At 44.7% G+C, this 25,771-nt stretch overlaps 1 protein-coding gene across 4 annotated transcripts in view; it reads left to right on the top strand.

Annotated features, from left to right (window-relative positions):
* Positions 1-25,771, top strand: part of ESYT2 (extended synaptotagmin 2) — a 556,590-nt gene that overhangs the window by 332,387 nt on the left and 198,432 nt on the right. For all 4 annotated transcript variants that reach the window (XM_086941503.1, XM_086941502.1, XM_086941501.1 and 1 more), the window contains exon 6: positions 4,997-5,086. In XM_086941503.1, the coding sequence (XP_086797629.1) occupies positions 4,997-5,086 (90 nt within the window). The remainder of the gene's footprint in view (positions 1-4,996; positions 5,087-25,771) is intronic.

The raw sequence follows: 25,771 nt of genomic DNA, 5'->3' as shown, positions 1-25,771 counted from the left end.
TGAATGATTAGAAAAAGTTGAATGAAGTTGCGAGACAGGATTCGGGGCAGCTGAGGAGTTTAGATCAATAAGACTATTAGAGGCAATAGGAGGGCTATTTATAATACCATCACTGATGATATCAGAGTGAACAGGGGCTGTACTATGGTCTTGGAAGATACTAGGGATATGGTCGGTGCTGAATAATTCAGCATCTAATTCCGACCTACCAGTACTACACAATTCTTGGGTGATAGTTAAATTTTCGGGGGTAGTCAATGGTTTCTTTTTGAGTAATTCTATAGAGCGACGGCGCTCTGCACGTTTCTCCGCTAGCAGGAGTTCTTTGTCAATTTCTTTATTTGCCCTCGCAAAATATTTATCAAGGGGACCAAGGATAGAGACCCCAACAGTAGAGGGTAGAGAACTAGACATGTCTATAGGCATCCTTAATACTTGAGGTACCCCAGTGAACAACAAACCTTTAAGAGCAGTAAGCAGTTTATAAATGTTAGGGACCAGGCCCAGCCCAGCCTCCTTCAGCCCCTGATGGTCACAGACGGTCCTGCCCTTGTCCCGGGCTTCTCCCAGGTCGCTCCTGCGCGCTCCAGCGCAGCGGTAAGTTCTGTTCGCTATATAGGATGGGGAGGAAGAGGGAGTGGTCGTGGGCGGGTCAGGCTGACGGGGAGAGCGGACCAGGTGGTGATGGTGGTTCACACAGGGGCTCCTGGGAAACTGAGTCCCTGAGGTTGTAACGCTCGCAGCCCTGTTGTGCCCTCGCCTTTCCCCTTGGTGACAAGTGGTTGTAGAGTCCTTAGCCCACGATGCGGGACCCGCGAAGCGGGTCCGGCGAGTTGTTGCGGTATCCTCGGGCAGCAGGCAAGTTTGGTAGACCTCCTCGCAATGACACAGCCAGTAAATTACAACAGCATCCCTCTGATTGCTCGGCACGGCTGGCTTAAATCCTTCCTTCGTAGTCGGGGGCGGGTCAGGCTGACAGGGAGAGCGGACCAGGTGGTGATGGTGGTTCACACAGGGGCTCCTGGGAAACTGAGTCCCTGTGGTTGCAACGCTCGCAGCCCTGTTGGGCCCTCGCCTTTCCCCTTGGTGACAAGTGGTTGTAAAGTCCTTAGCCCACGATGCGGGACCCGCGAAGCGGGTCCGGCGAGTTGTTGCGGTATCCTCGGGCAGCAGGCAAGTTTGGTAGACCTCCTCGCAATGACACAGCCAGCAAATTACAACAGCATCCCTCTGATTGCTCGGCACGGCTGGCTTAAATCCTTCCTTCGTAGTCGGGGGCGGGTCAGGCTGACAGGGAGAGCGGACCAGGTGGTGATGGTGGTTCACACAGGGGCTCCTGGGAAACTGAGTCCCTGTGGTTGCAACGCTCGCAGCCCTGTTGTGCCCTCGCCTTTCCCCTTGGTGACAAGTGGTTGTAGAGTCCTTAGTCCACGATGCGGGCCCCGCGAAGCGGGTCCAGCGAGTTGTTGCGGTATCCTCGGGCAGCAGGCAAGTTTGGTAGACCTCCTTGCAATGACACAGCCAGTAAATTACAACCGCATCCTTGAATCCTTCTCCCTCTACATGTCCAACACACTGCCAATCTATTAATGTTACCCCACCACCCTTCACCAATGCCAAATAGACTTTTCTTATCATTAGTAGACGTCTACAGGAGAATCCTCATCTACAACAAGCCATTTTTAATTACTGCATAGCCCTTTATTGCCTCCACTAAACCCATAGCCCTTTCCAAAGATTGTCTATAGTGTACCCCCTTAAACGTGTCTGCTGGCTGGTCTCTACTTAACCCTTCCACTTTCCTCAGTCCTCTTCTGTCCATCGTTATCCTGGCAAAAACCTACTCCAACTTCTTGACCAACCGGACAAGCTTTGGGCTTCACCTTGCCCATGGACTCTGTGGTAACCATTGTAACTGCAGCTGTTGGCAGAAGAGTCAACGGATAGCCTCCTAAACACCTTTTTGCCATGAAAGACTTACCTAAACTGACTTTATCCATCTTCGCTGCTTCTGCAGAAAGAGACGCTTCCAATCTCACTTCTTTGGTGGCAGTAACAGTCAGAGCAATCAACAGAGCTTAAAGCCACGCTCCCCGTGTTACGACCCTGCAGGATTGTTATGTACAATTTGGGCAGATTACCACAATGTTCTGGGTTTTGCAGATAGGCATGGGGGGAAAAACGTGGAGTGTATGCAGGATACCCCATTTTAATGTGCAGAATTCCGTGTCAGGACAGAATACCTTAGCCTGCAATATTGGTATTTACCATATCATATGCGGTATTAGCTCTCAAAAATGGGCCATTTGGAATGAACCCCCTAATGGAGGTTCTTTCCAGAGCGTTCATGGTAACAAAATTGGACAATAGTTGCCCAGATTACCAGGGTCTGAAGAAGAGAGGGTTAGAAAAGGTGCTTTAATGTCTTATGGAGAATGATGAGAGATTAGCAGCATTAAGGGCTCCTCTTAGGTAATTTACAACCGAAGTTAACAATATTATGTGGATCTGTAATTTTGGGTAATTGCCACTTAGAAATTACAGGAAGAACTCCGCCCCCCAAGAATTGCATGACATTTGGGAAAACGGCTTACCGTAGTAATTCCCCATTTTCCTTTGCCGCCCCACTGTTTCACTACAGATTGTAAAATGTCCAGGGAAATAACTGTAGAGTGTGGCATTTCCGTGGCAGTTGTAATTCCAGTGTCCATTTCATTCTGAATCGGGAACTCCTCTAAAAGTTAGAATGGGGGTCTAAGGACCTGATTAAGAGTTGAGGCAATATTTATTGCCCCTGATGAATAATACCACTGGGTGCATTATTTATCGGGTGCGATAAATAACTCCTATTATGGCTATATAGGGAATAACATAAGGATTCTGGTGTTTAAACATACCAAAATCAGACTGCTATGTTAAATAATGTACGTTTTCGCCTGTTAAATTTTGGCAGGTTTGACCTGTCGAAATGTAATGAATGTCGGGTTATTTAACGCATCTGATAATTATCAGATGCGTTAAAAGAAAATAAACTCGTAATTCCGTCCTGTGTTTAAACAGGGTTTATGCATGGCACGTAATTGAAAGAGCCACTCCTAATCCGGTCCTAGTAAGAAACTTGGTGTAAAAGAGATTTACCCCAGATACAGAGTTAATACACTACTGCAAATTTTCGACCGAATTTTAACCAATTAGGTTTACCACAGAGCAGAAAAGTATTGCGTGACTGAAAAAAAACATTTAAAACCCACTGAATCAATCAACGGAAACACCCTCATGTTTAATATTAATCTGTGCCATGGCATACTATTGCTTATTCTCAATCGCCCTGCTCCTCCTCTTAATCTCTGCGGAGGATAAAAGGGAGAGGAGATGTGGAGGTATTGATTGAAATAGAGAAAATTCCAGACCGAAATAAGACAAGATAGTTAATAGAGGAAGGAAATGATATGTACAGTGTGTATATATATATATATATATATAATTTTTACATTTAGTGGTGTCATAGTGAATGGCAGAAACGCTGGAAGATAAGATTAAGTATTTGAGATCTTTTGATGCAAACCTATTGTTTAGATACTTTTTTTAAAGGTTCTTTGTGAATGTACATGCCTGTCAAAATAATGATGTGATCATACCTGCATAAATGTATGATTGCTGAATATTCGGAGATTAAACCTAGTGCAGTATTGTGTGACCATAGCAGTTTCCTTTTTTGTATGTCTACTTATTCATTAGGTTGTCTTCTCGTTCATTGTTTTGTCCTCTCCTTTATGTTTCATTTCCTCACCTTTAGTGTCATGTGTTCTCAATGATTGTCTTGTTCTCGCATTCATTACTTTAGCCGCTCATCCTCAGCGTGTCCTCTGATTCATTGTCCTGTGCTCTCATTGTTCGGCTGGTTTTCTTTGTTGTCTTGCCCATACATATATATATATTGTCTTGTTCTTTCTTTCCTCTTTCCCCTCCATGTGCTCTCATTGCTTGTCTTATCCTTGTTTTGATAGTCTTTTTCTGCACATTTGTCTTGTGCTTCGTTTGCTGTCTTAACCTATTACTCATTAACTGGTCCGCTCATTTACTTTCTTTCCCTCTCTTTCACTGTCCTGCCCTCTCTCTCTCACAGTCCTGCCCTCTCTCTCTCACTGTCCTGCCCTCTCTCTCTTACTATCCTGCTCTCTCTCACACTGTCCTGCCCTCTCTCTCACTGTTCTGCCCTCTCTTTCACTACCCTGCCCTCTCTTTCACTGCCCTGCTCTCTATTTCACTGCCTTCTCTTTCACTGCCCTGCCCTCTCTTTCACTACCCTGCCCTCTCCTACTCTGCCCTCTCTTTCACTACCCTGCCCTCTCCTACCCTGCCCTCTCTTTCACTACCCTGCCCTCTCTTTCACTACCCTGCCCTCTCTTTCACTGCTCTGCCCTCTCTTTCACTGCCCTGCCCTCTCTTTCACTACCCTGCCCTCTCCTACCCTGCCCTCTCTTTCACTACCCTGCCCTCTCCTACCCTGCCCTCTCTTTCACTACCCTGCCCTCTCTTTCGCTGTCCTGCCCTCTCTCTCTCTCATACTGTCCTGCCCTCTCTCTCACTGTTCTGCCCTCTCTTTCACTGGCCTGCCCTCTCTTTCATTACCCTGCCCTGTCTTTCACTGGCCTGCCCTCTCTTTCACTGGCCTGCCCTCTCTTTCACTGGCCTGCCCTCTCTAATTGCCTTATCCTCTCTTTCGTTGCCTTGTCCTCTCTTACATAGTCTTGTCCTCATATTTGTTTCTTGTCCTCATATTTGTTTCTTGTCCTCATATATGTTGTCTTATCCTCCTATTTGTTTCTTGTCCTCATATTTGTTATCTTGTCCTCCTATTTGTTTCTTGTCCTCCTATTTGTTTCTTGTCCTCATATTTGTTTCTTGTCCTCATATTTGTTTCTTGTCCTCATATTTGTCTCTTGTCCTCCTATTTGTTTCTTCTCTCACTATTGTCATTCGCTACGATTTGCAGCTCCACGGAACTATGCGAGTCATTCTGGAGCCGCTGATCGGTGACATGCCCCTGATTGGATCCCTGTCGCTCTTCTTCCTCAGGAAGCCGGTAAGTGCCCTACAAAGACCTGCTTAAACAACCCACCGAGCATTTTACTTCATTACAGGATCCCCCTGAGCATGGCATTGCGGCTGCATTCATATTATATTTCTTTCAAGTTATTAAACGAAGCCTCAGTAGATGCCAAGTTTAATTAAAAAAGACACTGATCAAAACAGCTCCGGATTCCACATCTAAAGTGGGGATTTCCAAAACGCATCGAAAGCAAGTGGGATTCCAGGCATTTTGGAATGGGAGCAAAAACGCAGACATTTTTCCCCTTTATTGTGGCAACGCAGGCGAGAACAAGGTTGTTGGCAACATGCATTGCAATTTGTTCTTTTAATATTTTTCCAACATAGCGCAGTTGGCAGTAACTGGGCTGCGTGTAGCTTTGCTCGTGGAGATGACTTTATAAGGAAATGTTAACTAAACTTGCATCCTAGTAATTGAGTTGATTGTTATTAATCTATACTCGTTAATGTATTTTTGTTCTTCAGTTTCTCAGCCTGCTGGCCCACGTTGTATCTCTTTGATTCAGATACATTATGTTCATTTGTGCACTTCCAATACTCGTGTTGCTAAATTGGTTTAAAACAAGAAAAAATAAGTTTTCCTTGTTAATAGGTGTGCATACACTTTCCGTGAGTCCAGCAGTCTTCACTGAAATCGGCCTGGTTCGAAAAATTCAGGTTAATGTACTTTTTTAGGTGCCAAAGCACTGTTAAAGTGTGCAGATAACCCTGAGAACATAAACTACGCACCCCGAGTCACTGAATGGATATGTGAAATTTTACGATTGTAGAGTGAACTTCTGATGATGGAAAAGCCTCCATTGTAGCAGATGTTTCACTTTCATCAATTTAGAGTTACGGCAGCACAGTGGATTTTCCTGGGTGGGGGACCCTGCAGGAGTTGGAGAACACCCACAAAAATCTGTTTCTGTGAATTCAGATACCTTCTACGTGGATTTTCTTTTTACCTAGGATGTTTTTCTGAGGACTGCTCCTGTGAGTGCTTTTTCGTAGGGTACGAAAGAGAATATCCCCCCCCCCCTTTATGTCTTGGTTTTGTAGACGTAACATATTCTGCAAGTCGAAAAAACAAATGTTGATATGCCTGATTGGCAGTTTCACATGATTTGTAATAAGAATGTTCAGCTGCTTTGATAATCTGCATGAGAACATTATATGAATTGAAATAGATCTGAAAACATGCAGTGGTTTCAGGTTTGTAGTAGTGCGCCTGTTTCTTAAGTTGATGAAAGCCAGGAATATATTCCAAACCTAAGAGATAAGGCTACAGCAGTAGGTTTTGCAGAACCTTTGGGTAGGCAGACCTAGACTGCCATGCTGTACTTGGAGCATTGGAGTTTCATTTGCAAGAGGATGACCTCTGCAGCAGGAGGCCAGGCACAGGATCGAACAGAGTTCTTGAGTTGCACACAGTATCGCTCATTGTAAGTGGACCTGCATAATCCTCAGTGGACTGGAAGATTCCAGTAGTCGGGAGACTTGATAGTGAGATGAAATCCATTGCCTCTTCTCAGGAAAGCAGATGCTTGCATCTGTTTCTGGAATTTGTTCTGGGTCGATGATATACATCAGTTGTATGTGAAAAGTGTAGCATGAGGACCTTTCTTGATGGGTCGTATCTGATGAAAATAAGTAGAATGTCAGAGAGGCACACCCTTTCCTCCACAGTGCAGCCCCATTAGGTGTAATCTTCAGAGTCTACTAAATTGATTATTACGTGTTTACAGAAGACGCGTCCTTTCGCAAGCTGCACTGGCTTCCTCTAGGCCGGAGAATCTCATTCAAAACCCTTTGCCTCGTTCACAAAGCCTTTTATAACGTAGGCTCAGAAGGCATTAAAAGGCTTTTTCAACGACATGTTCCCACCAAGCAGTTGAGATCTGCCTGTAAAAATTGGCTGGTAGTTCCTAGGTTTAGGAAAGCCAGATGGGGGGGTAGAGCTTTCTCCGTTGCTGGCGCTAAGCTCTGGAACACTCTCCCTCTGTCAATCTCCGTATAAGAGTCTCACTCACCTCTTCCACAAGGCCTTGAAGACCTGGCTCTTCACCACCTAATTGCTGTGAGCCTTCTATGTACCTAGACTTCTGGCTCTATCCGCAGCGCCTTGATGCCTTTGGGCAAAGTTTGCGCTTTAGAAGACTAATATTAATTCATTCAACTCCACATCTTTATTACAAAAGAATCCACATCTTCAGCAAGCATCCCAACTAGTGCGTTTCAACACAGGTGGCTGAAAATCAGCAGCCATGCATTAAGTGACTCGGAGTCGGATGTTTTCTTCAACAGTGTCAAAGTAGGGACATCCTTACTTGGCATCCTGAATCATCCATCAAAAATGTCTCAAATTTAGAGGTTTATTCAACATCAAGCTTCTCTTTGCACTGCACATAGTCTCTGTCACAAAAAAAACTAGATACGGCCTACTCTGAATAGCAAATGTTATTGACCATCGCTCCATTCTTACCTATTGCCTCCTAGAAAAGAACACATCAAAGTCACTACTACCTCCACTGGTGCAGCTTCCTTCACATAGGAATTAATTCAAAAATAATTAATAGCTCTAGGTAGTTTAAAATCAAACAACAAAGAGGGTTGAAGCAAGAGTCCTGCACCTATTTCTTATGGTGGCTTATTAGTATTGCGATGGTGCTGAAAAAACCTGGAAGTGCACCCCTCTCCACTTCCTATTGGGTAAACTCAACTACAATCAGAATTAACAATTGGAATCACCACCCATCAATTGAGAAATCTCATTGCAATTCATTGAAACATAAAACATCCATGACGGATACTAGAAGAAGCAGGTCCAAAGTTTTCTTGTAGCCAAAATAATTGTTCTTTATTGATTTAATGTATTCAGACGTTTAAAATCCAATGATCACAAATGATTCTTTTAGCCAACGTGTTTCGTCTCTGTCAAGACTTCTTCAGGGCTCAGAATTCTATATATGTGGTTTGATTGTATTCCACTAGCAAAAAAAAAAGGAGTTCAGGGACACAAATAAATATAGTGTCTCAATAGTCATCTGAATATGATGCACGTAGAAGAAATAACAAGAGTAGGCAGGGTGGCCAGCAGCAATCAAAAACGTCTGTGCTTGAAAGTTGTAAAAGAGTAGTTTAAAATCAAGCCATAAGAATTATCTTCAAAGCGTAAAAGTCAAACCACACTTCCTTCTTGTTGTAAGTGTTGCATTGGCTTCTCTCCAACATGATGACTGTAATACTTGGATATTTCTCCAAGCATTTTACAGTAGAAGACCATTTTATCTGCAATCAAGATTCTTCCTTTGCACGCAATTCAAAATTCTGTGAATCTTCAACAAACATTCTTCAATGTCAAAAGGGAAAAGAGATAGGAAAGTCTTTTGGTTACCCGGATGCCACGTTCCGGAAATCTCTATTTCCGAAGACGCAATCAACACTACTTAGGACCCTCATTTCAAGGTACCCTTTATTTGGTAGGTAGATGAGGCCTAAGATTTTAAGAGGATAGGGTTGTAATCTTCCTCCCTTCCCCCTTGGAACCTTCCTCTCTCCCCCACCCCTTCCTCCCTCTTGGAACGTTCCTCTAGAGTTCACTGTAGAATGTTGGCCAGCCTGTCAGTTGCGGAGAGTGGATGACAGAATAAAGACGCTTGTACTTACCCTGCTTCAGATTACTTCATTATTGCAATAGATAGATTATGTTAAAAAATACAATGACAGCTAATATTATCACAATAATATGGACACAGCGGCTGGGTGATGGTGCACACTCCAGTTGGGTTAATAGCTGTCCAAATGTATTACAAAATCTTGGTGCTTCAGGGGGAGGGAAAGCCACCAAATCTCCGACAAAACAGAAGAAGATTAAAGTCTTCTTACACAAATTCGTTAATAAGCTCCAAGCACTCAGTAGTATAAACACAAATGTTAAATTCAGTCGTTAATGCCCAATGTCTTTTTATTCAGACACAATTTCTTATTCTTATCCGGTTATAATTTTCATCTGTACACAGTTTTCTCAATTAATTTGACAACACCTTAAACAATGCCAACTCGTGCTTCGTCAGTTTAGATTACAACTGGACTTCTTCAGGGCTCAAAGCAATTGTTATTTTCATCAAGCTGAAATATACAAAATCGTGTAATAAGGGAATGACGGAAATGAATATGTTGTGATACAACCTCCACCAGATCAGCCAGTGTTGCAACAAAGGTGGGGAAAATTATTAGTTTGTAGATGCATAGTCCGTGTAAGATTAAATCAAAGCGAAAATCATTGCAAGAGAGTCATAGACATGCGGGGGAAATGAAAAGATATCATAGACTTCACTTCAGACAAATAGGTATTGATAGTCTCCCTACCTACACCATAGTCAGAGACCTGTGTCATGCTCAATAGACCCCTGTTTATCAGATCATTTTTTTATCAAGATTTGGCTCACCTCATATCAATGAATAAAAACTCCAATGTCCAATTATCAGTATATCTCCAAAGTCTGCAAATCAAAGTATCAGTTTATAATGACCATATCTTCCCCAATTTTAAGTACGACAAAGTCCAATCCTATAGTTGCGCTTACCTATCTTTTAGTCCGTGTATGGTCAGGTCTCAAGGGTAGCATTATATTCTCCTTTTCAGACCCTATGGGGTCAGATAAGTAATATGCCACTAATATAGTCTAATTAAGTATCAGCCAAAATCCAAAACCCCACTACAAGCATAGTTAATTCATCGTTCCTGCTAAAACGCTGTATTGTGCATTATATACGCATCTCCCAAAGCTTAGTACTCGTATCAATAAATATGTCCAGAGGAAATCATACATATACCCAGCTTTTCAGCATGACCAGCCTTTGTTATAAAAACCAACCCCACATATTAGTAAGGACCACCTCACAAAACCGTCGCACCTAATCACTCTTAATAAACACACCAACATTACATACTGTAAGGTAGAGTACCCCGTCGGTCAATCGTCTCTTGGCGTTGTACATCAGCACCATCTTTGCGCTCACATTTACAAGTGTGCCTGACCGGAAGTACCCAGAACCGGAAGAAAAGCGCACTGTTAGATGGCGACCATATTGTAGTGTGTTATTTTTCCAAATAACACGTATGTCGTGTAATAGCCAAACTATTTCATACATTAGTTTATAGTTATATGCATCGCAAAATTATATCAATCACTGACCACTACAAATAAAACCGAAGTTATGGCGGCCATCTATGGCTGTCAAATCGTATTCTCAAAATATATACAAATAATAGTTATACAAAGTACAGAGCAAGTTGCGTCTGTCACTTATATTGTTATATCGTTTCCGAGAATCAACGTGTCAGTCCTTAATGTAGTTGTTTCTCACATGATTAACATTAACGACTGAATTTAACATTTGTGTTTATACAGCTAATATTATGTCCTATTTGATTTTCTGTGAACATATCTCGGACTATAAACCCACCTTGTTGTTCCCTATTCATGTGATTCCTCTCCTCTAGCCCAATAGCAGTATCTGGTTTCCCAGAGCGCCTTGTTAGCCTGTTGTACGTGCTCAAAAACTGCTTTCACAGCATGGGCACTTTTTAAAAATCCGGTATTCCCAACAGTTGAACGTGCGCTGTACATGCCAACAAAAATTAAAGATTGTGTAGATTGGCATGCTTGACTAAGGATCGTCGTCCCTCATTCTCATTTCATTGGAATTATTGTGCTGCAGTACTGCTGAAGAATGATAGACACGGAATAATTAAAATTTTCTCCTGTGCGGTATAGCCAGTGCTTGATTTGTAAAATGAGTGCTGGTGCCCACAGCTCTACTCAGAAGCAGGGGCGGCTCCTCCTCTATGGCAGAGGAGCGTCGCCCCACTACTTTGAGCAGCGTAAAGGAAACTTTTAGTTATTATCATTTTATATTTCCTTCCTTTGTGGGTGGGTGGGCGAGGCTGCTCTGCTCACGGAGCAGGGAAGGAGTGGTTTGCCTTCTTGGGCCTCCCAAACCAGTCATGCGCACTTTCCCCGTTCTCCAGGCAGGCTGCATTACAGCCTGCATGGAGAACAAGCCGAGGGCCCCCATTCCCTGGTTGAGCGTCGAACCAGGACGCTCAAAACCAATCACGATGCTGTATTGCAGCGTTGAGATTGGTCAGGGGAGCCTTGTGATTGTTCCTGGCTTCCTGTCCCACGCTAATAGGAGAGAGTAGGAGCAAGGAGCAGAGAGGCAACAGCAGAAACGGTGGCACGGTAAGTGTGTAATTATTTTTTTTTTTTGAAAACATTTTATTAAAGCAAATTGACGCAAACCACAGTAATACAGCTTACAGATTTTGATCATAGCGTCAAGTAGGCAGAGTCTAATCAGTTCCGGTAACATAAAGTGACGCTAGGAAAATAAACAGTTAGGTCGCATCATGGAGCATAACCAATGTCACAATAGTAGAATTTTCTGATAAGCAACTGAAATACAAAGCAAGCATAAACAATAATCCAAAAAACTCGTAGGTGTGTAATTATTAAAAGAAAGTTTTGTTTTTAATTGAGTTACCTCTTGCCCATGGCGCCCCCCCCCTTCCTCCCGCACTAAGCCAGCCAATCACGAGTCATGCCACCCTAGACTGCTCAGAATCCTGCGGGCGGCAAAATTAAATGTTTTGTGCCTAATATCATGGCTAGGTACTTTTGAATCCACCTCATGCCTCTTTAATCCACTACCAGATACTCCCTGTCCCTTTATCTCAGTCTTGCAGCTTTACGGTTTCTCCCGTTATGACGGGTTTTTCGACTTAGTTTGTTTTGCCTAGTTTGCTTTTCGGTTAATGTCTGATGCAGAAAAATAAGTGCATCCAGCTTATAAGTAAACAACTTGCAATACAAAACAACAGTTACAAACAAAGGCGGTACACAAAAGTCTGGATGAAAGAATTTCATTACTTTTAAAAACTAAACTTTCAATGGTATATTAAAAAATCTGGAAATTAAAATTGTATTAAGACTGGTGAGGTGAACCAGCTGACTAGCAGGCTTTCTCAATCTACTACACTTGTTCACCTGGTCACTTGGAGGCGTCTTATAAAGGACATTAGAGTGAACAGGCAACCTAGCATTGGACAAAACCGGGTGCCAGTAGATGAAGGTGGTGAGTGCCAGCACTAGGTTTTTGGGACCACAACTTATTTGTTATCCTTAGACTGTGATCCCACAGAAAGAGAGAAAGTCAGAAAAGGGAGAAAGAAAGTAGAGGAAAAAGAGATGAAAGTGGCATAATTGGAATCGTTTTATCGGTTAACACTCCTGGAAAAAGCACCTAGGTCAAGTTTTTCATCTAGATCTACTCGTGTTTGATAAAAAAAAATTGTAAAGCATATGGGTGGCTTCAGGATACTATAGCACTGTACAACTAAGGCAAAATCATATAGAATAAATGTAACAGTGAATGCACGATCTAGATGACCTAGCACTGTTATTTTTACACTGAAACAGGCATATGCCAGCTGGGCTGCTTTGAAATCTTAACAATCTAGTTTAAATTTCAGACTGCATTGGAACATGAGCCTGCAAAGGCTTTGAAATATTGAGCTCAACGTATGAGCTTAGCACTTTCTTGCTACTGTCAATCATAATTTACGGATTGGCAGCCAAAACTGCATTTCCTGATTTCAGCTAAGAAACAACAATTTCCTGAAGGACCACCAGCAGAACATAATGGCAGATCTTAATTTAAAAAATAAAATAAAATCACTATTTTCGGACTTCGCTGTGAATGTTATGAGAATGCAAAGTAAAGCCTATCGATTGCACAACCACCATCAAACCCTCCCAAGCAAGGTTCTTTTTTCATAACTAAAATGGGAAATTAAAGACTTTGCCTTGGATAGTTTAGATCTGGTTTGATGCAGTTAGATAAACACCTGTCATCTGGTTGTTCCTTGACCATCTATCCAAATACAGTCCCTACTAACACCTTCCAGTAGAAATTACTGACACTGCACAATGGACTTGATGTCCCTGTTCATTGAGCTAGTAAGGGGTCCTTACTTCTTCCTTTTTTAGAGTTATAATTTGATATAGCAAAGGAAATCTTTGCAAGATATTTTTTTGTTCACAGGACGTACCTCCTACTAGGGAACGCTGTCCCATATGCAGCCAGTGAAGAGGGCTGGAGCATACCGTAGCAGTACAGATTCCTGCAAATGTTCTAGTCGAGCACTTTGGATGTTCAGGAAATATACCTTTAGAAGTCTATTAACTGATCCGTTTTCCACATCATGTGCCAGTGGAGATTCTGACAGATTCTCTACCACTCCCAGATTTCCAGAAAAACTGTACACAGACCCTGGTCTGAAGCAAGCTGAACTATTGTAAAACACTCAATATCGGAATCCACAAAAAACTCACCAGAAGACTGCAGACCATTCCGAACTCAGAGAGAAGATCCACTCTCTGCCTCCCAGGCCGCACTCACATCACACCACGCCTGAAGGAGCTCCACTGGCTCCCCATTCACATATGAGCACAATTTAAACTTCTCACCCACACTTTCAAGGCACTACATAACAGTGGCTCAGCATACCTCAACATTCGCATCCAGACGCCTACTTACACGAATCCCACTTTTACGGAAAAACAAATTTGGCAGTTGAACCATTTCCTACATCACTCCGAAAACAGGGAATGACCTTCCGCTACACCCAAGTGCATCCTCCTCCACCAAGAAGCTGTGACCTGAATTTTCCAGTGTGTCCCACTAGGCCCTAGGTGTGGCTAGAATCACAACTTCTCAGTGCCTTCGGAGTGCGCTCTACAAATCTGCGTAAAATATATGTGCAAACAATGCGACAAGTGGGGGCAGAATCATCTTCAGCCCACCAGTGACGTATTCCTGTTTGTACCTTAGGAAAGATAAGATCATTCAACTTCAACAACCTAAAATGTCGTCATGTCCATTGTCACTCATGAAGTGTCTCATAGCCCTCAATGGACAGTGTATAGCTAGAATGAAAGTGCAATCTTCTGCAGGTTGTAAATTCAAATTGTCTTTCCCATACTGAATATCCATGTACCCACCCTTCCTTTCTTATTCTGTCTTTCAAGATTCTGATACAATAACAGATAACTGCACTCATGTGCCACATCATGCAAGTACCTTGATGCACAAAGAGATTCCTCTCCCACCATCTAACGTGGTGTAAACAAGTGCTCCTCTTGTAGCATACAGTTGTTTATGCAATTAGAGGCCTGCCCTGATCTTGCTCAAACATTAATGGAACTATCACACAAATTCAGGAGGACTGATACCACCACCTAACAGAGACCCTAGACACAAATTAACCTAACTACAGATTCTGTCAGGATCCCACACTTGCCATAAGCTTCCGATAAAAATATTCTAGACTTTACTACCCTGAACTGTATGTATGGATACTTGATGTCTTCCATTGATCCTCCATTGGCTGAGTCTCATTTTCCCTTTCCAATGGCATAAAGCCTAGCCAGTTTTAATCCGAAGTGTGCCACGTTTAACATTACAGTATGTATTTATTTGTGCAATATTATATAGCATGAACAAGAACCATAAAGGTATTTGTGTTTTATATAAGGACAGTTACTACTGAAAACAAGCAGTTTACAAAAGAACAGTTCAGTAGGTTCTCTTATATAAGAGCAATTGACACATTAGTCCCGCACGTGAACACATTCTACATAAAGTTATAGCCTTTTGACATGTAGAAATGTGATGATTGACAAATGAAAACTAAAGTAAAAAAGACAAGTGGCTGCCATTTCTAGAGTCAAATTAACTTTATTCGATTCAATTAAAATCATACAAAGATCATAAAAACAAAGTTATTTACAATTAAAAAGCTATTAAACAGTTTCTTTACAATCGAGTTAATTTGACATGATGGTTATAAAAAGCAATTAAAAAGGTTATGCGTGCTGGTTTAACAAATTCATATGTTTTCTTGTTCTGGACGCTGCCACTAGGAAATTTGCCATGGCAAATGTAGTGCGTATGTTTCCCAGGGATTTTAGATAAAGCATGGCTGGTCTCACCTGAAGGAAACCTGCTTCCCTTATGACAGGTAATAGGTGTTTTTTCCTTTCTACAGAGAAGAACTCACAAAACATAACAAAGTGCATCGTGTCCTGAACTGAAAAGTTATCACATGTGCAGGGAGGTGCTAACTCTGGTTTCATCCAGAAATTAAATTTACCCAGATAAAAATGTATAAGATTAAACCTAAATTTAGTTAACAAAAATCTATGAAAGGGGTTTGTGACAAAACATAAATAGGGCTCAATTGCAGGTGAATAAAGAGACACATAGTGCAGTCGTACTGTGGACTTTTGCAGTTCTGATTCTTCTCGGAGCAAATGTTCCCTTGTCATAAACTGTTTTTTAATTATGTCCACATCCTGCTTTGTGATACCAGAAGGAACAGTGAATAAATCTGGTCGACCCAGATCGTTAAAAGATTTTTTTACATAGACCAACCATGGGCACTTAAAACAATTCTTCAGACTCATCACATCCCTCATGATCATATGGTTTAACGTTAGTTCTGGGTTTAACCAAGTCTTAAGCCAATATGTCAAAGGTGCCAGTCTCAGTTTATCCTGAACATAATCCAGGCCAAGTTCCATATGAATAGAAAAAGTCGCTGAAGATTGGGGGAGGGACAAAAGAGAACGTAAGAACCTATTCTCCAATAGTTGGATTTTATCCAAGCGTGCATAGCCCCATAGCGGTGCACCATATAGGGCCACGGGTAGGGATTTACTATTGTACACCTTTATTATTGCTTTCATGGGTCTATGGCCCAATCTTCTGCAAAACCTAGGATGGCCATGGATGATCTTGTTACCGCTAAACTTTTAGCTCGTATCTGAGGACCCCAGGTACCCTTGCTATCAAAAAGCACTCCCAAATATGGAAAGACATGCACTCTCGAGACTTCCTCATCTCTACAATAAAATGTTTTTGTTTTGGCCCTTTTCCCCTGGGGGCCTAAGACCATAGTGTAGGATTTGGAGGCATTAACCCTCAGGTCGAGCCGGTCCATAAAGGACCCAAATGCGTCTAAAAGCTTTTGGAGGCAGACCCCTGTACGTGCTATAAGGACAGCATCGTCCGCGTATAGGAGAGCAGGGATCTTAACTTCTCCTACACGCGGAACGTCTCTAGCTGCCCCTTCTAAGTGCTTTCCTAAATCATTTATATAAATTGTAAATAACAGGGGTCTAATATGCAGCCTTGCCTGACTCCCCGCTTCGAATGAAAGCGGGTCGTGCATCTTCCCTCTTTTGTTACCCTAACAGCGGCGAATAGGTCCCTATGTAAGGACGCTATAAACGCCACCAAGTTTTCCTCAATGCCCATCTTCAGTAGGATCTCCCATAGCTTGGATCTGTTGACCAAGTCGAAGGCCGAGGAGAGGTCCATGAACGCTATGTACAAGGACCCCTCCTTGACCACCGTGTACTTAGCGGCCAACAGATGCAGGTTTGAGCACTGTTCTATCGTGCCTCTTTTTTCCCTAAAGCCGTACTGAATGTCAGCTAAACCCCCACATCCCTCCATACTATCCCTAAGCCTTCCCAGGAGGACTCTGCCCAAGATTTTTATCGCAGAGTCCAAGAGGGATATAGGGCGATAACACCCTGGGTCGTCCCTTTGGCCCTTTTTAAATATGGGGACTATTGTGGAAGTCACCCATGTACTTGGGGGGGGGCGAACTGTTTACGGCTGTAAACACCTTCGACAGGATTCCAGCCCAAAGTTTAGGGGAGTGAATATAAAAGTCGGCTGGTACCCCATCTGGGCCTGGTGCTTTATTCTTTGTAGTGGCACGAATTGCCGTTTCCACCTCCACGCTGTTAAAGTGTAGGGGTATAGCCACCGGACCCGGAGTATTTTGTGGATCGGTGCAGTCACCCATATCGCCGTAAACGGTACTGAAATGAGCCAACCATCTCTCATCTGGTATCACACAATCAATGTCTGTGTTGGGTGAAACCGAGAAATATGTATGGTTAACCACAGCCCAGAATTGCCTGCTGTCCCGCAATATGTCAGTGGAAGTAAGTTTTTCCCACGCCTCCTGTTTAATACTGTCCCGTCTGAGTTTAGTAGCCTTCCTGTATTCTTTTCTTAGATTAGCAACCAAGGCTCTATCCCTAGGAGTTGTTTTAAGGGCAGATTTTAGAGCTTTAAGGGCCTTGGTGCATGCTGAATCAAACCACCTGTAGGGCTTTGACTCTCCCCTACCCCTTTGGGCCATAAGGTTTGAGGACACTGTATTACATATTGCCTGGAAGGCGTCCATGATATCATGGCCTTGAGAGGACTGGTCTAGGCAGATCTTAATCTGGTCATTTATCTGTGGGCCAATGTCAGAGTAGAAGTCATCTGGTACCACATTCCCCCAATTCAACCGTCTACCCTGATCTATAGGGCGTAAGGTAGGACCGGGTCTAGTCTGTCCTTGCATAGGTCCCATGAGGTCCCCCCAGCCGATAGTCAGAAGGATAGGATTGTGGTCACTAAAGGGGGATGGCACGGTGCAATAAGAAATAGTCTGATTTTTAATACCAGGTGTCACAAAAATGTAATCTATAACAGTCCCCGGGGATGTCCCCTTGAACGTTGGTATTATAGGTTCCCCCTCTCGAGCTGTAGATTCAAGGAGGTTGAGGTTGGCCAAAAGGTCCTCAAGTTCCTCGCCAGCCCTGGTGTGTTCAAAGTGCGGAGCCTCCTGGTCCCCTGTCTCAGGGCCTCCAATTGTAGTACAACCAAGGTAGCAGGGGTGGATGTTAAAATCGCCCATTAATACAATTTCATAACTTGTTAGAGAATTTTGGCAGAATAAGCTTAAAAAAGCATCCAATCTTACGATGTTATCGCCACCAAACTCCATATTAACAGAATTGTAAAAATTAATAAACAGGATGCTCTTTGCCGGACCAATTTGCCTTTCTACGATTAGACAGTTTGGAGATTCATATTTGATCTGTTTCAGAGATCCTCTAAGGTCAAGGGAAAAGAGAGTCAAAAGGCCTCCCCTCGCTCTGCCCGAGTTACTGGGACTAGTCGCGACTGAAAAGCAAGAATAACCATCCAACCAAAAACATGAGGACATATCCCACGTTTCCTGCAACGCAATAATATTGTGGTCTGTAACAAATGAGACCCAATCAGTGTCACTCATTTTTGAGGTGATTCCAGCAATGTTCCAGCTGAGTATTTTACAACCTGCTTCCTTCGTGACTGGCATGTTGGTCCTTAAGGTCTCTGGAGGCGTGATAGACTCGTCCCTTGTTAGTCAGTCCATATCATCCAGGCCAGATAGGGGGGAAAACTGGTTACTTAAGCTCACGCTTCTCCCATCCTCCATAGGTACTACCTGTGGGACAAGGTGTATCGTAGTGGGAGGGGCAGGGAAAGATATTAATGGTTGCAATTGAGTGGATTCATTTGGGCTCCTTCGGGCCGCTGCTAACCTTCTGTCCTGCCATCTTGCTTGGTAATTTATATAAGGTTTGTGGCTGGGTAACGGTTGGTAAAAAAAGCCCAAAGGCACAGGTCTTAGGCGATCCCCATATGATATTACTGAGCCATCCCAAAACAACTTGTTTGCCACATCAGCCTTACAAAAGTTTACGACCACGCAATCCCCATAAGTTGTTTTTGCTTGTTTGCCAATCCATCCCACCCTCCTTGCATGGATGATCAAGTCTGCTATGTTTCCTCCGCAACATCTCTCACCAGACCACCGCTTAGCTTTAGCCAGTAGATCCCTTGATGATTCCCGTTCCCCCTCACCCAGAGGGTCAACCCCAATGAATACTGCTACCAAAGGGGCCGCATCCGGTGGCAGATACAGCTTGTAAGTACTTGGCAAAGCCCTTCTCTTAAATGATTGGGCTTTTCAGGCGGGACCAGTGAATCAGGTGCTGTGCTGTGGTTACTTATCGTAGGTTGCTGTGGGGGTGGGCAGGAGTCCTGAAGCCTAGGTTGTCTTGGCAGAGTTCCTCCTATGGGATTAATCATGTCCATGACCCCCTCTACTCTCTTGTCCCTGCACTTCTCCTCCAATTTGCCATCACTCGCTTGGGCATTATTAGGGGGGAGCGAGTGGATAATTCTATCTATAAGAGAGCATTTTTTTAGTAAACCTTCTAGACATGTGTTTAGGGTATCCACGATGTCTTTGGCAATACCCACCAACAACGGTTCGATCCTTGCCACAAAGAGTTCCTCCAATTTTTCCTCCAAAATGGCATGTGTGTCTCCAGTTACTAGCATACTATTGGATTTTTTCCCTCTCTTACGAGTGCTAGTTTTAGTAGTCTGCTGCAATTGTTCTCTGGCAGGAGGTCCCGGTGCTTGGTCATTTACTGGTTGGCCATGAGGTGGGGGGTTAGCAATGGTCATGATAGGTTCCAAGGGGACACTAGTTGAGGTGCTAGGGGGGGGGTTACGTCCTCCACAGTGGATAGGGCAACTGCTGATACTCTTGGGGATGTCAATGCGATGCCTAGCTCTTGCTCGGCGTTTGCTATCTCCTTCGTTAAAGCCCCCACAGCCGAGGAGAGGTACGACATGATAGAGTTTGAGTGCCTGGGCATTTTAGCATTTTTTCCCTCCTCCTCCGCATTAGCAAGTTTCTTTCTCTTACCCATCTTTGTTGGTGGATGTTGGCGAGTTGGCCCAGCCCGGCCTCCTCTGGCCCCGGACGGCCACAGGCGGCCCGCCCTCTGCCCGGGCTCAGCCCGGTCGCCGCCCGCGCGCGTCCCGTGGGCGGGAGGCGCCCCTCTGCCTTTGTAGCGCCTCCGGGCGCTGTTGTGGCGTCACTCGTCCTGCGCCGGCCGGGGCAGCTGGGGGATGTGGTTCCCGCTGCTCCCGTGCTGACCGAAATGCCCCCTAGCTGCTGGTGATCTTGTGAGGGCTTGTGAGGGCTCCAAGCCGTTCCCCTCACGGCGCGCTGACTTGCCAAGTGCCTCGAGTTGTCTCCCTTCGGCTCTCTGCACCCCTCTGCCTTTGTAGCGCCTCCGGGCGCTGTTGTGGCGTCACTCGTCCTGCGCCGGCCGGGGCAGCTGGGGGATGTGGTTCCCGCTGCTCCCGTGCCGACCGAAATGCCCCCTGGCTGCTGGTGATCTTGTGAGGGCTTGTGAGGGCTCCAAGCCGTTCCCCTCACGGCGCGCTGACTTGCCAAGTGCCTCGAGTTGTCCCCCTTCGGCTCTCGGCGCCCCTCTGCCTTTGTAGCGCCTCCGGGCGCTGTTGTGGCGTCACTCGTCCTGCGCCGGCCGGGGTAGCTGGGGGATGTGGTTCCCGCTGCTCCCGTGCCGACCGAAATGCCCCCTGGCTGCTGGTGGGCTTGTGAGGGCTCCAAGCCGTTCCCCTCACGGCGCGCTGACTTGCCAAGTGCCTCGAGTTGTCCCCCTTCGGCTCTCGGCGCCCCTCTGCCTTTGTAGCGCCTCCGGGCGCTGTTGTGGCGTCACTCGTCCTGCGCTGGCCGGGGCAGCTGGGGGATGTGGTTCCCGCTGCTCCCGTGCCGACCGAAATGCCCCCTGGCTGCTGGTGATCTTGTGAGGGCTTGTGAGGGCTTGTGAGGGCTCCAAGCCGTTCCCCTCACGGCGCGCTGACTTGCCAAGTGCCTCGAGTTGTCCCCCTTCGGCTCTCGGCGCCCCTCTGCCTTTGTAGCGCCTCCGGGCGTTGTTGTGGCGTCACTCGTCCTGCGCCGGCCGGGGCAGCTGGGGGATGTGCTTCCCGCTGCTCCCGTGCCGACCGAAATGCCCCCTGGCTGCTGGTGATCTTGTGAGGGCTTGTGAGGGCTCCAAGCCGTTCCCCTCACGGCGCGCTGACTTGCCAAGTGCCTCGAGTTGTCCCCCTTCGGCTCTCGGCGCCCCTCTGCCTTTGTAGCGCCTCCGGGCGCTGTTGTGGCGTCACTCGTCCTGCGCCGGCCGGGGCAGCTGGGGGATGTGGTTCCCGCTGCTCCCGTGCCGACCGAAATGCCCCCTGGCTGCTGGTGATCTTGTGAGGGCTTGTGAGAGCTCCAAGCCGTTCCCCTCACGGCGCGCTGACTTGCCAAGTGCCTCGAGTTGTCCCCCATTTCTAGAGGATTAGCAGCTTAGTAGTTATCAGGGCAAGCAGGGCACCTCTTGGCGGTGCAGTAACACAGTACAGTAAGGCACGTCTTGTAGCACATACATAAAGAATACAGAATACATTTGTTGCGTCTACATAGCTTTTCTGTGGTAAAATAGAATATTTTCTTAGACTTGACAGGTTTAAAGATAATTGCCTTGTTAGGCTCTTGGTCAACATTGGAGGCACTAAACCACAGGCAAGTGCACTTTAAGTTTTTGATTTGAATGTTTCTCAAGCAATGCCTCATAGCATGGTGGCAGGCGTAACCTCAACTATGCGATTCTCTTTCTGAAAGCAGTGCTGCTTATCTTAGAGCAAATACCACAAATAGGTTTGGGTAAACAACAGCATGTTGGGACCAAGCTGATCTGTTTGCATGGCTTTCACTCGGACACTACGTTGATGTTAATAGCATCTCTTTGCTTACCAGAGCAGAGCTCTAGCGTTGGTTGTTTACTTTTAGCTAGATTTGCACACATACCAGTTATTTCTTGTAAACATGTTAAACAGTTCACTGTTCTACCTAATACTGTCCCAATTCCATGTTCTCATTACCCATCACATCCTGATTTCTCTATATCATTCTAAATGGACCACATTGGTGAGGGAAAACATGCACAGCAGAGATGGGTAGAAGTGTATTCCGGGCTCCAGTACATACCACCTACAGCTGACCCCAAGCATAGTTTATTCCATCTGGCCAGAATGTAGCACTCCTAATGTTCCAGTGACATCACATGAAATATAAAACATAAGGTTCTATAAGTATAATGATAGACCACAACACACACATGCCACGCTGTTACCCTTGTCACACTGAGAAAGCTTCAAACATCCCGGTCAAGCCTTGTCCTGCTTTGACTATAAGAGACCACCTCAAGCTTTGTTTAAAGATCGCAAGGATCACAAATGCCTCCTCATCATAGGTAAGAGTTTCCAATGAGCCAAAAAAAGCTATTTCAACCCCACTACTAAAGAAACACATTGTCAACCGGCTGGAATTGGTAACTACAAACCAATATCCCTTTCCTAAGAAACAATTAGTAGAGAGCGAGGTCATGTGCTAGCTATAAGAACACATACAATCCAATAACTTGTTACACAACTAGCAATCTCATTGTATATCTGACAGAGGATGTGACACACAATTCCTATCTTCAGAGAGGAGTTGGTCTTCTCTCTCTCAATGCCAGTAAACGGATGTTTTGATCTTACTTGACCTCTCTCTAGCCTACAACACAGTAGACTACATGATCCTCCTTGACTGACTGGAAGATTGGGCCAAGGTAAGCAAGATTGTGCTCCAATGGTGCCATTTGTTTTTCTCAGCCCTCAAACAGCAAATCAAAATGGGATCACTATCATTGGCTCAGAATTATTCAAAGGATGTGGGGTTTCCCAGAGCTCTTCTCAAAGTCCGCTTCTTGTTACCATCTACATGAGACCAATTGTTCTGATCTTCTCCCACTAGCTACCATGTGCCTGTCCAACATCATCTGCAACTCTGGGAACACTCTGACCAGGAGGTGGATCCTGCAGCGTGCCTGCAACACAGCCTCCGTTGGATGAAGGAGAGCTTTCTTCACTTGCATGGAACAGAAAAGGAAAATCATGATGTGGCAGTAATCCAGTAAACAGTCTTCTGAGTGCACAAGGGGGTATACAATCCCTAGCCCAGTCAGTAAAATATCTTAGGATATGGTGTGCTCTCTCGTTCCAGCATCAGATTACATCAGTCCTCAAATTATTAACCCCTTCATCGCTGCCAACGGCCGTCGCGAGCACCACCTTGGTAGTGCAGTGCTTGTCCGTTGGCCGACGCGGCCCCGCCCACACAATAGAACCCCCGCACTGTAGTAAAATTATCGCCGCGGTAAAGGGGTTAATCATCATCTAATGATGCGCATAAGTATCCTTCACCTCCTACACTTGAGAAACCGATTGAACTGATCAGGCCCCTAATACTTTCATGACTTGATGATTCCGTGGAGCACATTAGAAGGATATCTTCAAATTGCAGAGGATGTAAGGCCAAAGCCAGCTCCTAAGAACTTGACTGACTTCTGGTGAGCCATAGAATTATTCTCAAAACTCTCTCCATGATGTTCAAATCAAGGGGTGTCTACGCCTAAGGAACGTACAAAACGTAACACCTCCATACTTGCCCAATTGCAACCTAAGAGCTACCTAAGCAAATCTGACAATTCAATCCAGATTCGCTCAAACGAGAAGCTCTGGGTGCCCAGCTTTGAAGCTTGCTTTGTCTAGACCTTAGAAACCATCAAAAATTACCATCATTCAATATATGCCTGAAAGCGAGCCTTTTTATAAATGAGCTTTTTTCTTTTTTCTTTCTTTCCAAGATGTCACAGAGGACACCTCTTGTTTCTGATGGAGGAGATGGTCTCTCAAGTACTGCCTCCAGGACATCTTCTATACCATAGAAAGAAAGATGTTGAAGCACCCCTGAGTAAAGAAACTACATCACTACAAGCCATCCCATTTACTGTGCCTGGCCTATGTGATTTCAGAAAGTTTTGGCCGGCTTTGTTTGAGAGAAGCAATAAACTTGCCGCCGCTGTGATCTTATCTTTGCTCTCAGCCAGCACAGAGACTCCTTCTAGCCTCTAGAAATCACCTCTTTTTAATTTGTTGCAGATCTTGCCTCTTTAAGAATGTAGTTCATCTGAGGTCATGCTTAGCTACTCATGCATTTGGCTGCTACTCTTGTAATCACATGTTTTGAAGTAGTGCTAGAAAACTGTACCACCAGTATGCCCGCTACTGAACCAGTGCCATGTGGGGCTCTTAAGAGGAAGTTGGGATACACTGAGAACTTTGATTCCAAAAGTCGAGTCAGACTCTTACCACTTCCTTCTGAAGTGAGGTCTGTACCTTGCTCTTTGTGTTCCTACTGTCTGCAGAAGGAAGGGCACTAAAAATTCCCAGATATTTTTCAATATTTGTTCTGTACTATATTCTCCAGTGTTTCTACAGTTACCTCCAGTTGTGCTGATGAGGACGCACACAGTCCAATGTGCTCAGCTTGTTTAAGATATGTTTAACCTCCATTGTCTTGGCTTTCAACACTGGTAGTTGTGTGTCTACACAAAGTATTGTGCTTTTATACAGGGACATTAGCCAACCAGCATGCGATGGTGCCTTAGAGTCGACCCAATATTTACATATGTGCCGTCTTGCAAGGAGGATTGCGTAAAATAAAAAAGTTCCTGCTGGCCCCGTAAGATTGTCATCCAACCCAAATATTATTAGTGGCAGAGTGAGGGATATTGATGTTTTAAGGATTGAGTCCAGGGTGACCTTTACTTCATCCCAGAAAGCAGTGATATGTGGACATTCCATGAACATATGGATATCGGAGGCTGCGGGGAGGAGGCACTTATTACAGCACTTTCCTGGCTGAAATTTGGAAAGCCTTAAAGGGGAAACATCAAAGGTGGACATGGCCAGGTCCTGTAGTAAACGCAATCTCACTTTTTGGAATCTGTTGGTTCAGTGGAAATAGAATGGTCACCAGGCCAGCCCGGGTTTTTTTTTTTCTTTTCCCCCGGGTCCGATGATTATGCCTATACACTCCATGGCCTTGGTTGTGGCATCGCTCAAGAAGGACATCAACGAACCTGGTTCAGCAGGCTGAAATCCGCCTAGATGGAGTAAAACTTCCTTGAAAACATCTTCCGCCAATCTGGTACATATGTTCTGGGCTTGGGTAAGGAGTATGTTCTTGCCCCGAGCCTAAAGGACAACCAAGGTGGTCGGCGTTTTTTCTTTGGAACGAGGGTCTGGCAAATGAGGACAAAAAAAAAAAGTATTGTGCTTTTGCCTGCAACCTCTTTTGATTTGTTTCACACATACCATTTGGATATGACTCCCTCAGTATTAAGATTTTTTTTTCCTCCCTTCAATTTGTTCTTTGTGGGTCCCCTAGTGCCTCTTTGGGGTTGATGCTATTGACAGTGGCGAGGTTCGAGCACCCGCCTTCTGTGTAAGGGAAGGTTATCCTGGCGGGGGCGCCAACACCACAATAGGTTGTCATTCCCCAGGACTTCCACTCTCCATCAGTGGCTTTGGTATATCCTTAGGGCCCCTACATGGAAGTACTCAAGTCTTGCATCTCCGAATCCCTCGTGTTTCTCATATTCCATGAGAATTACTTCGAAGCCTCTATATTTGGTTTTACTTAGCTGCTGGAAGTTAGGATTAAAAAAGACGCAAAATCTGTGGCCTTTTAATTGCAGATGTTTTTTTATGTATATCAGCCAAAAGGGAAACATGAAAAATCGGAACGGCTTTAGTTTTATCTGGTCTGTTAAGAAACATGTTTTGTCCAGTAATTTTCTGGGAAATTATCATTTGCTGTTGACCCACTGCAAATAAAATCCATTAATTTAGCTTTAACTGGAATAAGTGGTGCCACAGGGTTCCATATATTTGATTGTCAATTTAGGATGTCTGCCTTATTTGCATGAAAAAAGGGCATGTCGGTGGTTTTAAAGAATAC

The sequence above is a fragment of the Lissotriton vulgaris genome, chromosome 10 (genome assembly GCF_964263255.1).
Source record: "Lissotriton vulgaris chromosome 10, aLisVul1.2, whole genome shotgun sequence".
Classification (NCBI taxonomy): Eukaryota; Metazoa; Chordata; class Amphibia; order Caudata; family Salamandridae; genus Lissotriton; species Lissotriton vulgaris.
This window is presented reverse-complemented; position numbering and strand designations above follow the sequence as displayed.